Raw genomic sequence first — 13,601 nt, 5'->3', positions numbered from 1 at the left:
ATTAAAAAAAACAAACAAACATGAAGAGGTAAGAATGAATGAGTACATTAGAAAAAGAGGTATCAAGGGTCATTTGAATCATAATAATATTCTAGTATATGACCAAGTCTCTGAAAAGTCAAGATAGAGAAGAAACTTTCTTCAATACAGAACACTGATATAAAGATGAAGTGTCAGAAGCACAGATCCTTAGAGCTAGGAAGAGACCTCTGAGGTCATCTTGTCCAAAGCACTAATTTCATAGATGGGAAAAATTAGGCCTAGAAAGACAAAATGTTGAAAAGGTTAAATGTTAAACAGACATAGTATTTTTCCTTCAGAGCAGATGACAACTTATTTGAAGTCGCCGAGATTTCCTCAAGAAAAACTAATTATATACAACACACACACACACACACACACACACACACACACACACACACACACACACACACACACACACACACACACACACACACACACACACACACACACACACACACACACACACACACACACACACACACACACACACACACACACACACACAAAACTGTTGAGTAGATATACCCACAAAAGAATTTACATTCGGGATGTAATGACTACAAAAAAGGAACATATAAAACCAGAAAAGGGGCAATGGAGGAATAAGATATTGCCACAGCTGGTTTTAAGGTTATAAATATAACAAGTATAATCAAATTCCTTCTTCTTTGTCTGGTTGCAGAATTTCTTTTTTTTTTTTTAAAAAAGGTAACATGAAAATATCTTTGCATCAAACAAGTTCCAATAACCCCTACAGAATAATTTGAAACCCCCTTGTCCTAACTATCTAAGTTGTATGTGGTTTGGGCAAGTTATAAAACCTTTCTAAAACAAAGCTCCTGAACCTAAAAACTATGGCCAATAATCTCAACTGCATGAAGCTGTCATGGAGATAGTAAAGGAAGCTGACAGCATAGTACTTACTAGAAGCATAGCAAAGCTGCAATTTATTTTTAGCTAATTATCAGTGGTAGGTTTTAAGACTCACAGATTAATAACCCTCAGTGTACAAACCTAAATATTGGTGTAAAGCCCAGTGGTTCTAAGGAATGGGCCTGGGAGACTAAATGCATTATGCATATAAAACACAGGAAGACGTGACTGATAGGCTTCATGGCTGTTTACATATACTTTTGTTGTAACAAATGTAGCGACAAAACTTAAATGTCTTATATTGATTTTTTTTTTTTCGGTTGGTTGTGGGCTTGAACTCCCTGTGTTCTTCAGCTCAAGGAGAGCACTCTACCACTGGAGCCACAGCGCCACTTCTGATTTTCTAGTGGTTTATTGGAGATAAGAATCTCAGGACTTTCCTGCCCAGGCTGGGTTTGAACCGTGATGCTCAGATCTCAGCCTCCTGAGTAGCTAGGATTACAGGCATGAGCCACCAGCGCCCAGCTTTTATACTGATTTTAATTTAGCAGGCCTATATCCTTTAATCAGAGACAGACTAATGGACCTATTAGTAGAAGGAATAGATACTGTTTGGTCCTATGGAGAATAGTTTATCCTCCTCTATTTATTTGTTTAACATATACTCTGAGGGATTTTCAGAATTTTATTACAGTTTGATTTAGTAATGGAAATATCCTTACATACTGAAGCAGGTAAGTCTTTTCAAATTAACCTAAAATTAACTGTTCCCCACCTCCACCCAGGATAAAACTGATGTTAGTTTCTAGCTGAAATATGTAATTCATTTATTTTGCCCATATGAAGCTTACTGTTATACAGTACATCCTGGATTCGTTTTCAACAAATACTAAAACAGAGATTAAAGTATAAACAACTGAAATCAAGTGCTAGGGACACAACTTAAGTGGTAGAGCACTTGCCTAGCAAGCAGGAGAGCCTGAATTTAAAACCTAGTACTGACAAAGAAAAAAAGATCTAAACTTAAGAATATTAAATTTTAATTGAAATAATATAGTCTTAAGAAAGTTCAATGTATTAAGTCCAACCATAACTATATAAAAATATTTATGCCTAAGGATGAGGGTTGAGGATATGTATAGGATACATATATAGTTCAGTAGTAAAAGTGCTTGCCTACTACTTGCAAAATCTAGTACTGAAACAGACTAATGAAAGTGTTCAGATAAAAAAATGGGATTTCTAGCTGTTGCCAATGGAGGTAACAAAGAGAGCTACAGATGTTAAGTCCTAAACCAAAACCAGGTAAAAAGAGCTCAAAGAATGGATTTTGTGTGGAATTTGAAGTGACAATCCTAAACATGTTTTTGGTTTTCCTAGATATCCACTAGTTGGAAAAGCAAGATGAGAACAAGAAACTCATAACTATGCATCAGAATTACTGAGAAAACATTTTAAGAAGTTAGTTCATAGTTACAACAAGAACAGTACTAAATTACTGACACCCTTTCTCAAAGACTAAAATTCTACTATCTGGCTTAATAAAACGCTTAAGTGGTCAACATCCTTCACAATCTATGGCTATGAGCAGCCAAACACAAAAGAAAAAGCTCTTTCATGTACATTCTGCCATCTCTCAACTTGTTCTTCCTTTAGACTCAAGGCTCCATGTCCTTTCTAATTTTCAACATGTATTTAAGATGATTCTTTTTTTTTTTTTTTTTTTAGGTTGGTCGTGTGCTTGAACTCTGGGCCTGGGTGCTGTCCTGAGCTCTTCAGCTCATGGTGAGTGCTCTACCACTTGAGTCACAGCACCATTTCAATTTTCTGATGATTAATTGGAGACAAGAGTCTCAGGAACTTTCCTGCCTGGGCGGGGCTGGCTTTAAACCGCAATCTTAAGATTACAGGCATGAACCACTGGCACCTGGCTGATTCTTAATGAGGACTGAGCAATGTAAAAAACATAGCAGGAAGAGAGATTCTCAGTTTCACATGCCATAGTAGAGATAAGAGCTCTCTAATTATTTTTTTTTTTTTAAGAAAGGGACCAGGTAGTTCAGGTTTGTTATGAACACTTGATCCTCTTACTTCAAACCCTAAGTGATGGGATTATAGATGTGAACCACTATACTAGTGATACCACCTTCACTTATTTTTTTTTTTTGTTTGGGTTTTTTTTTTTTAACTGTATTTTTTTTGTCTTTTCTTTTTTGGTACTGGGGATCGAAACCAGGACGTTGCACTTGCTAGGCAAGCGCTTTGCCACTGAGCTACATCCCAGCCCTCACTTATTTTTTTAAAATCTAATACAATTTTTTTTACATAGCAAGTTATGATTATTATTTTTAAAAAATCAGATCTAGTTAATCTAAGTGACTTGGTACAGGATAGTTTCCCAGGGAAGTGATTTTCCTTCATCCCTGAAACAAATTTCCTTAAGAAAATGGCTTTGCAGAAATTTTCTTTCTCTTTTTGCCAGTCCTGGGGCTTGAACTCTGGGCCAGTGGGCTGTTCTTGAGTTCTTTTGCTCAAGGCTAGCACTCTAACACTTGAGCCACAGGGCCACTTCCAGCTTTTTCTGTGATTGTAAGAGTCTTATAGACTTTACTCCCCTAGCTGGCTTGTAACCAGGATCCTCATATCTCAGTCTCCTGATTAGCTAGGATTATAGGCATGAACCATTAGTGCCAGGCTGAAATTTTCTTTCTTTCTTGTTTTTTTTGGTGCCACTACTGGGGTTTGAACTCAGGGCCTGAGCACTATCCCTGAGCATTTTTGCTCAAGGCTAATGCTCTACCATGAGTCTCAACTCCACTTTCAGCTTTTTGGTGGTTAATTGGAGATAAGAGTCTCAGGATTTTTCTGCCTGGGCTGGCTTCAAACTGTGACCTTCAGATCTCAGTGAGCCACCAATGCCTGACTCTATTTTGTTTTTAAATATAGTTTTCATTGTTTTAATTCTAACACTTGAAAGTAACTCATGTTTCTGCATTATCTACAAACCCTTTTTTTTTTTGGTCGGTTGTGGCACTTGAACTCAGGGCCTGGGCGCTGTCCCTCAGCTCTTCAGCTCAAGGCGAGCGCTCTACCACTTGAGCTACAATGCCACTTCCGTTTTTCTAGTGGTTTATTGGAGATAAGAGTCTCACTGACTTTCTTGCCCGGGCTGGCTTTGAACCTTGATCCTCATATCTCAGCCTCCTGAGTAGCTAGGATTACAGGTGTGAGCCACCGGCGCCTGGCAAACCCTTTCTTTAAAGGTCTGAACAAATGGGAGTTTTCCCAAATAAACCCAACAAGTAACTCAAATACTTAGGTAAGAGAAGACTTTCTGTTATGTATGCTGCTAATTCAGCAGCAGTTTCTTTCATTTACACAGATATTGCTGTTGCCCTCCTCCCATCCATAGCCCATATCACTTTGGCTCACCTTTCATGCCTCCCAAACCCCCAAGAAATGATTTCTGTTCTTTGGGGAAAGAGAAAAGCTTTAAGTTTGTTGGAGTCAGGGAAGACCTGCCTGGAGTTGGAGACTTCATCACATCAAATAATCTACATGCAGCATCCTCATGTACGTGATGCCAGTGGAGGAGGGCAATGGCAGACACTGAGGAAGGCAGCCTGAATCCAGATCTGAGGATAAGAGAAAAGGATGTTCCAGGGAACAGAACTCTACCTCAAAGGAAGACCAAATGAAAGGGTGTCCTAAACTCTAAAATCACTGAAAGGACATTATAGACCTAAGGAAGTGATCTACTCCTGTGGGACATTTATGGAAAATATTGAGGACTTCTGGGAATTAAGAAAGTACATTCCAAAAACCATCAACAAACAATGCCACTGGATTCAAAACCACTAAATAGCTAAAAAGAGGTTATAATGAGACGGAGAGAGCGAGAGAGACAGAATTTTTTTAAAATAGTAGTTTCTATATTCTCTAGGGAATAAATAGTCTAACATGTTGTCATCTGATCAAGAAACAGGAAACATGTCAATTACAGTAGGGTCTTTCCTCTAATCTCCTTCAAGTAATAATAGTGACTGAATTAATTCAAAACACAATTTTATAAAGTTTACTATCCAACAGTGGTAGAATACCTAGGGGCCCAATCTCACAATAATCACCAATGGACATGCTAACCAATATCACAAGAGCATACACAAAACATATCCCTTCCTACTCAATCATCAACTGCTGTGTGCTCTTAGCCAGTAACCTCAAGGGTTCTCAGAAGAGATGACAGAGTAATCACAAATTTTAACACCAAAATTTCAGTTTACCATCCCCATGGTCATACTGGTTACTGATGCACCAGTGTTCATGTTGAGCAATTAACTCATTATAAACTCACACAGGTATCTAGAGAATATGTTAAATGTCACAACTATAGGCATCCTAGGTTAAAACAAATGAACAAACAATACAAAAAAAAAAAACCCATCCCAAAACAAAACAAAAAATACCCCAAATACCCACACATATTCACAGACATACCTTCTTACAGGAGCTGAATGTGCCATCAGGCAGAAGGGGCCTTCGACGCCTCTCAGGCATAAAAGGTGAGCCAAAGCGAATGTAGTGTTTTGGGGTGGTGCAAATTAATGGGGAATGAATAAGACCCGGTAACATGTTCAGGGTTGTGGCCAGTACAGTTGGATCTGTGGTGATACGTAAGGGACATTCCACAGGGCACTCTTGCTTCTCTGCTTTGTCATTCAACCATTCTGTAACTAGATACTATGGTTAAAAGAAAAAAAGAAGAGACTGTTAGTTAATGCTGAAGATATAACAGCCAGAGGCAGGACTGAAGACCACAAAGACAAACCTCATTTAGAAACTAGGACAGATACAAGCAGCTGCAGTGAGGATGAATTGAGCATTCAGAACGCAAGCATATCCTCCTGTCCCCTCCCCATGCCCGCTAAGATGAATAATTTTTGCTATCTGTGCTTTAGGCTCTGCCTAACAATAATGGCAAAAAGTAGCAGAATGGCTTCAGCCTTAATCAGTACATTTTAATCTAAAACTTTCAATCCACACACACAGAGATTACTTTTTCTAGAGGTCCTTTTGTTTTAGCTAAAACAACCCTTGCCAGACTAGACTCACAAAAATATATTTGTGACTTACCTTTTTGGTTTTTGGGTACTTAGTTACAGCACGGTTGACATGGGATCCGGTAACTGATAGCACAGTTGGGTCAGTGCCTGGTAACTGTCTGTTTTCTCCTGAACTCTCTATACTTCCAGCTTCAGTAGGAGTTACTGAGCTATTATTTCCTCCTTCTTCCAAGGCAGCTTGTGACAATTCTGCCTGTTGTGCACTGGCCTGCTTCTGGCGCTTTAGTCTTTGGGCTGAACTGCTCCGGTACCGAGAAATTCGACTCTTCGGTCGGGGCCTAGAAGGCTTTGCTGGAGGTGGTTTGGGGACTGTTTTTTCTGCTGCAATATCCTGTAACAATACCAGGGTTAAATTCTTACAATCCAGTTTCTTATCTTTATTAAGCATTCTCAATGCCTAGTGGTAAAAAAGGTAAGAATTTAGAACCAGTCATTTAAAATGAATGAAGATGAAAAAAGTACAAATTTAAGTCAGCCGATGAGGATATAGATTAATATATGGGTTATTTCTACTTTTTTTTTTTTTTTTGTTGGTTGTGGAGCCTGAACTCTAGGCCTGAGTGCTGTCCCTCAGCTCTTCAGCTCAAGGCTAGCGCTCTATCACTTGAGCCACAGTGCCACTTCAGTTTTTTTCTGCTTATATGGTGCTGGAACCCAGGGCCTCATGCATGCAAGGCAAGCGCTCTACCACTGAAGTCACCTTCCCGGCCCTTATTTCTACTTCTAGTAAGTATCTGCAAAATAGGCTAAAGATAGCTTCCTAATGTTAGGATTATTAGCAGGGAACAAAATTCTCTGTGTTTCTTTTCTAGACAGTGAGTTATTTTAGCTTAAGGCTTAGATTCATGGTCTGGGTAGGGAGGAAAAAGATGGCCTATCCTAATAAAGGTAAAGTACATAACAGGGTTATACAAAGACCAATGTGAGGGAAAAAGATATTTATTTTGTTTGTTGGTGGTATGGACTGAACCCATGAGTTACTCCACAAAGTCAAAAAGTAAATGATTTCTATAATTCCACCAATAGTTTATTAGGCAGAAACAATACTAAAGTTCTATTCTAGTCTGAAGCGCCTATCATTCAAATATGACAACTTGTCTCCCTGAACCCCACAAATTAGTTGATAAAAACCTTAAATGTCTTTAAGGTTTCTTTTCTTTTCAACAGAGCAAAGACAACATTTCCCTGATTTCAAAAGGTAAGTAAATGACATTATCAAAGACAAGGATGCCTAGATTCTAGAATCTTTTTATTTCTTACCCCTGCTTGAGAAGACCTCCGGGTGTTCACACCAATAGTTTGTGGGGTGCTAGGGATGGCAATGTTTGAAGCAGGGTTGCTAATTTCAGATTCTGGGGCCTCAGTTTTTGTCTCTTCTCCAGTAGGAGTCTCTGAGGTGGTAGTAGTAATCTCGATGTCAGAACTGCTCTGCTCCAAGGGCTGATCCCGCCGTTTCTTTCTTTTTTCTAAATTTTCGAAAGCATGCATGATGGCTTCAACCTTTCTATCCTCCCGGGTCTAGAAAAAAAGCAGAAGCTGTCATTTCAGAAGTATTATTGATGGACATTCATAGAAACTCATCTAACTACAAGTAAAATGATATATACATTGTTGAGAAAGAAAGATTAAAAAATAAATATTTTAAATACTGAAAACAGTTGTAAAACAAAGGTCAAACTTGAGCTTTTAAAAGTTAGGCCAGCTATTTAAAAAACTTTAGGTAGACAACAAAATCAATTTCCTTTTGTATTTCAGTTTAGTAACTTAAGTAAAAAAAAAAAACAAACTTTTTTTTTTTTTTTTTGGGTCGGTTGTGGGGCCTGAACTCTGGGCCTGGACACTGGCCCTCAGCTCTTCAGCTCAAGGCTAGCGGCTCTACCACTTGAGCCATAGCGCCACTTCCAGCTTTTTTCTTTTTGCTTATGTGGTGCTGAGGAATTGAACCCAGGGCCTCATGCATGCAAGGCAAGCGCTCTACCACTGAGCCACCTTACCAGCTCCTTAAGTAAAAATTTTGAACTTTTCATGAGCACAAATAAGTAACACTGGTATTGGGCATAAAAATAAGCTTTTTAAAAAAGCCAGTTCTGGGGCTTGAACTCAGGGCCTGGGAACTGTCCCTGAGGATTTTTGATCAAGGCTAGTGCTCTACCACTTGAGCCATAGCTCCACTTGTGGATTTTTGGTTATTATTGGAGATACAGAGTTTCATGGACTTTATAGCCTGTGCTGGCTTCAAATTGTGATTTCAGTTCTTGGTCTCCACAGCTAGGATTACAGGTATGTGCTTGGTTAAAACTAATTTTTTAATCGAAATAACTGGGAGGGTGCTTTGATTAGGATCTGCAATATACTCTAAAGGTTCACTCAAGCGGTGAAAGCTTGAAATTACCCTCCCCCCGCCGCCACCCCCCCCCCCCCCAATGGAAGCAGTATTGGGAGCTGGAGGATTTCAATAGGAAGGAGGACCTGCTTGGAGGCAGTAAGTTGTAGGCTTGAGTTTGAAGATTATATCTAAAACAGGGTTTTGTCTCTGTTCCATTGAGTTTGAGCCTGTACACCATGGATTCAAACTTCTCAACTAGTGAGCCATAGTAAACCTTTGTATTTAAGTTGTTTTCTTAGGTATTTTTTCAGAGCAATGTAAAGCTGACTTTTATTTTTTAAAACTCAAATCAAGGAAATTAATAAAATCTAGCTTAGGGAATAAGCCTTAACTGTGACCTCCAAATTAGATCAAAGAGATGATGGAAAGTTAAAAGAGAAGGGTTCACATAATGTAGGTAGAAGGAATCAAAAGAAGCAAAGGGATGTTGGATGACACTCACCCTCCTGCTATGAGCTGGGTTCTCCTGGTCATCAATAACTTCTTCTTTCTCTTCTTCCGGTTTTTCTTCTGGATTGTCTACTTCCTTTAAGATAGATAGAATATTATGGTGCATTTAAAATCTGAGATAAAGCAATCTGCTTAATTCTGGTAGCTTATGGCTTCCTAGAAACTGCTTTCAGTACTTAGAAGTGTTACTCATGTAAGGTTACAAGGTAAACACAGATACTTCATTCACTGGCCTGAATCCTGAAAAGTTACCTGATTTTTTTTTTTTTTTTGGTCCGGTTGTGGGGACTGAACTCTGGGCCTGGGCGCTGTCCCTCAGCTCTTCAGCTCAAGGCTAGTGCTCTACCACTTGAGCCACAGCGCCACTTCCAGCTTTTTTCTTTTTGCTTATGTGGTGCTGAGGAATTGAACCCAGGGCCTCATGCATTGCAAGGCAAGCGCTTTACCACTGAGCCACCTTCCCAGCCCAAGTTACCTGATTTAAAAAAATTTTTTTTTCTATGCTATGAATGAAAAACCCAGTACTTTGTCATGCTACTAGGCAAGCAATGTATACTGAGATATTGAAAGATGTTCTTGGCATTACATGAAGAAAATTAACGCTCAGTTTCATTGATATAAATACCACTAAGTATTATTACAGATTCCCTAAAACATGTGGAAAGTTGGCAGTTACTTCATTTGGAGAGGACTGAGACCATAACATTTTGATGTCTAGGAAAGATTACCTCATGATCACTGGATACATTTACTTTTTCTGGAACTTCTTGTGGTTGCTGGTCATTATTTTCTTCTGGAGCTTCATTCTGCTGCTCCATCTCTAGTTCTTTCCGTCGTGCTTTTCTACGTCTGGTCTCTGCTCCAATGATGGGTAGGGTTGGAGGGGGTGGGAGTGGCAATTCGGCAGCATTAGGATTCCTTTTCTGAATAGGGCAATTCCGGTTCCCCTTGTGACATGCACAGTCCACTTTATAATTACTGCTCCAAAGAAACAACCACAAGGCCTGTTTCAATATCACTGAAAATCTGGTATATTAACCATTCACCCAAATGAAACATCAGCATAATTTCCTTCAATATTATCTTTGAATAAGTTAAACAAAGCATGATAGAGTACTTATGAGCACTTTTTTTTTTTTTTGGCGGTCGTGGGGCTTGAACTCTGGGCCTGGGCGCTGTCCCTCAGCTCTTCAGCTCAAGGCGAGCCCTCTACCACTTGAGCTACAGCGACACTTCCGGTTTTCTGGTGGTTTATTGGAGATAGGAGTCTCATGGTCTCTCCTGCCCGGGCTGGCTTTGAACCGAGATCCTCAGATCTCAGCCTCCTGAGTAGCTAGGATTACAGGCGTGAGCCACCAGCGCCCGGCTTGAGCACTTTTTTTGATAGTATATATTTTTTGTATATCCCTAAGTCTATGCCTCCAAATAATAAAAAATAAAGCCAGACCAAACAATTAAATTCTCCAATTTATTCTTATGATGTTGATTGAGTAGGCAGTAAGCCAGGCAGTATAAATTCATTTTACTGCATGACTTTTATTTTCTCCCAAACCACAAAGGGAGAAAAAGCTTCTACTTTATAAATCCCACTACATACTACCTATGACTTGTTACCTCTATTCTTCTGTATTATCACATACTGTATGATTTAGTGGTTTGAGTAGATGGTGTAAATCATTACAAATCTCATTCCTTTTAGATTCTAGTACAAATGCTCTGTGCATAAGAATTGTTACACCTGAGTATGTCTCTTACACATCTTTTATAATTAAGAATAATAAGTCAATATCTTTATTAGGAGACTTGATGCGCTTAAGCTTCTTTAAAAAAAGTCTTTTTTTCCTCCTTCACAATCCTTAGAGGAAAAAAAATCACTCATGCATAAAAAGATTGAGCAGAGAAAAAAAAAGAATAATAACGAATGGGCATAGATCTTAAGGAGTGTCGAAAGCTTAATGTATTCATGTTAGGAAAGATTTATGAAGTCTTACCAGTTACTATACTCATAATCAAATGCAATGGTGACCTCAGCATCCTTGGTGATGGCAGATACAGCATAGATACACAGGTGAATCATCCCATCTGCAATCATGTGTCTCACCTGTATAAACAAGGCAATTTTCCATGAAAAGGAAAAGAACTCCTTTATCCAAGTAATTTTTTCCTGATTCAGAGTTACAATACACTACTCTTTAACTTTATTCTTCATGTGAAATTATTACATTATGAGAGCAAGAGCTTCTAAATTTATAAGACTTCTTGTAATAACTTTTGAGATATTTGAAGTCAGGGCAAAATCACTGCTTTACATCTTTTTTTTGGGATAGTCCTAGGGTTTGAACACAGGAGCTGGGCTCTGTCCCTGAACTTTTGTGTTCAAGGCTAGTATTTTACCATTTGAGCTACAGCTCCACTTCAGCTTTTTGTGGTTAACTGGAGATAAGAGTCTCACAGACTTTCTTGCCTAGGCTGGCTTTGAACCACGATCCTCAGATCTCAGTCTCCTTGCTTTACATCTTAGAAGTATTTTTAGCTCTGTAAGAGAACTGAAAATCACTAGCCTGTAAATAAAGCTCTTGATAAAGCATTTGTTGTGATGGCACTGAATAATAAACTCTAGAAATGTCGAGAATGTCTCTTATAATACTTTTCCCTAAAGCCTGCACATGACTTCTTAATGAGTCTAGCTCTGACTTCTCAGCAAATGTTTTCCTGCTTTTTCCCATTTTTGCCTTCTCTAGAGAAATTTCATTCCTTGCGTTCTATCTCTTGCATTGAAACACATCTATCAACTACAGACCTTCATCTGAGTACAATTCTCAGATTGTTTCTTCATAAACTTGTCCTTGGGTGGTTCCATTAAAAGAAAAGTTACTACAGATATCTTACCTCTGCATTTGGTGTACATGATCTTCTGATGAACCGAGCATCATTACCGAAAGTACGGGCATCCACACACATCTCTACACCATTGAATTTTGAGTAGAAGAGCACAAAGGGATATGGTCTAGGGATACAATTAAAATTCCTGTAAATCTTGATAAACAAAATGGTCACCCCATGTCTCTAAATATGATGCAAATGCTGACAGAAGCAGCAGCAATCTTTTGCAATGCTTTAACTTGAAAAACATCACATGCTATTCTGCTTTTGATTAAAGAATGTGTACAAAGCAAAGACTGTTGTGTTTGGAAAGGAGTTATCACTACTTTATACACTGAACAATTAGCAGATTTATTTGCATTTTTGTACAAATAGAGAAGACACATAAGCTTTTTTCCAAGAGTAGTTTATCAACCAGGATATTTACAGCAATACTATTCAGAACTTCAGTAGCTCTCAGTGTTCAATGAATGATGCTCTTACTTTTTGAAGAAATGCCCATTGACCTCAAATTGTTGCCGTAACATGACTTTCCCACGATACTCTATTATAAGAGTATCCAAAGCCAAATCTCTTGCAGCCCTCAGGATTTTGCGATGCTTTTGAACACGAGTGACTCTTCCCAGCTGTAACTGAATAAACCAACATGTTAACATTAGATACCAACAGCAGCTTAGTAGACATTTAAAATATTTCATAATTGTCAAAAATGCACCAACATTTGCGGGTTTTTATAAGTTATGTTATTTAGCTTGACGACCAGAAAATTTTGAAATTGATAGAAGCTCAATTTTTGTAGGAACTCCATCTACTGAACCTGCCACCCCAGAAAAGACAAGAAAAGATCAAATAAAAACACATTGTAAAAATTTCTGTAGCTCTACAAAACTAAGAATGAGTTTAGCTTTCTACAAATCTTTCATAATTCCTATCTAGGCTACGTTCCAAGGTAATTCATCTACTTTTGATTAATAAAAGCACAGTTTAAAAATATACATATCTAAACATTCTCAAGTGACTATAACCTGTTTTTGGCTGAAGATAATCAATAGTTGCTAAATTTGTTATTTTCAGATACTATGTATTTGAAAGACACAGTAATTCAAACCCATACCCTCTCTTCCTAGGTTATATACCTCAACCACTTAGTTTTAGTATTTAACCCTTTGGTCCTTACCTGCATTTGGGAACCAATAACTGTATTATTACAGGCCAATTCAGTCTTATTAATAGTGTCTAAAATAGCAGGTTTGCCCACAAATTCCTTGTTAGAATGCAGATGTTGTTCAAGGGCGTTTTGTACATCTGCACTGTATTGATTAGTGAAGGCTTCTTCATACTGATCAGTCCATAGTCTTATTCGATTTTCCCAGCCCTCAGTTGTATTCTCATCTAAATTCTGTGCTTCAGAGGGAGAATTCTGCAGAGAACAAAAGTAAGTAGGTTAGTAGAATCCATGTATAACAAGGAGGGGAAGACACAGAGAAAACATGTTTCCACATGGCAGTTAGTATAGCATAAAAGAGCAATGGGCTAGCAGTTAGGTGATGTGGCTTCTATCACAGTTTCATCACCAATGAACTATGAGGACCTGAACAACTTAAATAGGGAAACTTAACCTTGACTATTATTTCATTCTATCACTGATTTTATAGCCATAATAAAAAAATCAAATTTTGCTTTTAATTAAAAGACTGATTCAGGTTTCTAAGAAAATCTTCATAAAAAGCTATTCATAAACCTCAAATTACCATATTAAAAATTTAATATCTGTTTACTTATTTTCAACTTAGTAACATTCACTTTTGCGAGAGTCTAGCTTGTTTTACTTTTCTCAGGAATGGTTTTATTTTTGTATCACT

At 38.1% G+C, this 13,601-nt stretch overlaps 1 protein-coding gene across 15 annotated transcripts in view; it reads right to left on the bottom strand.

The window, feature by feature from the left end:
* The window catches only part of LOC138822676 (histone-lysine N-methyltransferase SETD5), a 61,514-nt gene that overhangs the window by 33,572 nt on the left and 14,341 nt on the right, over nucleotides 1-13,601 (bottom strand). For 10 of the 15 annotated variants that reach the window (XM_070015464.1, XM_070015459.1, XM_070015466.1 and 7 more), the window contains 9 exons: nucleotides 12,917-13,159; nucleotides 12,223-12,371; nucleotides 11,746-11,863; nucleotides 10,848-10,957; nucleotides 9,585-9,837; nucleotides 8,849-8,932; nucleotides 7,281-7,538; nucleotides 6,031-6,351; nucleotides 5,395-5,637 (listed from right to left, as the gene is read on the bottom strand). In XM_070015464.1, coding sequence (XP_069871565.1) covers nucleotides 5,395-5,637; nucleotides 6,031-6,351; nucleotides 7,281-7,538; nucleotides 8,849-8,932; nucleotides 9,585-9,837; nucleotides 10,848-10,957; nucleotides 11,746-11,863; nucleotides 12,223-12,371; nucleotides 12,917-13,159 — 1,779 coding nt within the window. The remainder of the gene's footprint in view (nucleotides 1-5,394; nucleotides 5,638-6,030; nucleotides 6,352-7,280; nucleotides 7,539-8,848; nucleotides 8,933-9,584; nucleotides 9,838-10,847; nucleotides 10,958-11,745; nucleotides 11,864-12,222; nucleotides 12,372-12,916; nucleotides 13,160-13,601) is intronic. The other 5 variants (XM_070015470.1, XM_070015472.1, XM_070015463.1 and 2 more) reach the window with 1 other exon arrangement.

The sequence above is a fragment of the Dipodomys merriami genome, unplaced genomic scaffold (assembly GCF_024711535.1).
Source record: "Dipodomys merriami isolate MVZ:Mamm:240054 unplaced genomic scaffold, mDipMer1.0.p SCAF_114, whole genome shotgun sequence".
Lineage (NCBI taxonomy): Eukaryota > Metazoa > Chordata > Mammalia > Rodentia > Heteromyidae > Dipodomys > Dipodomys merriami.
The sequence above is the reverse complement of the archived record's forward strand: the minus strand, read 5'-3'. Positions and strand labels throughout refer to the sequence as shown.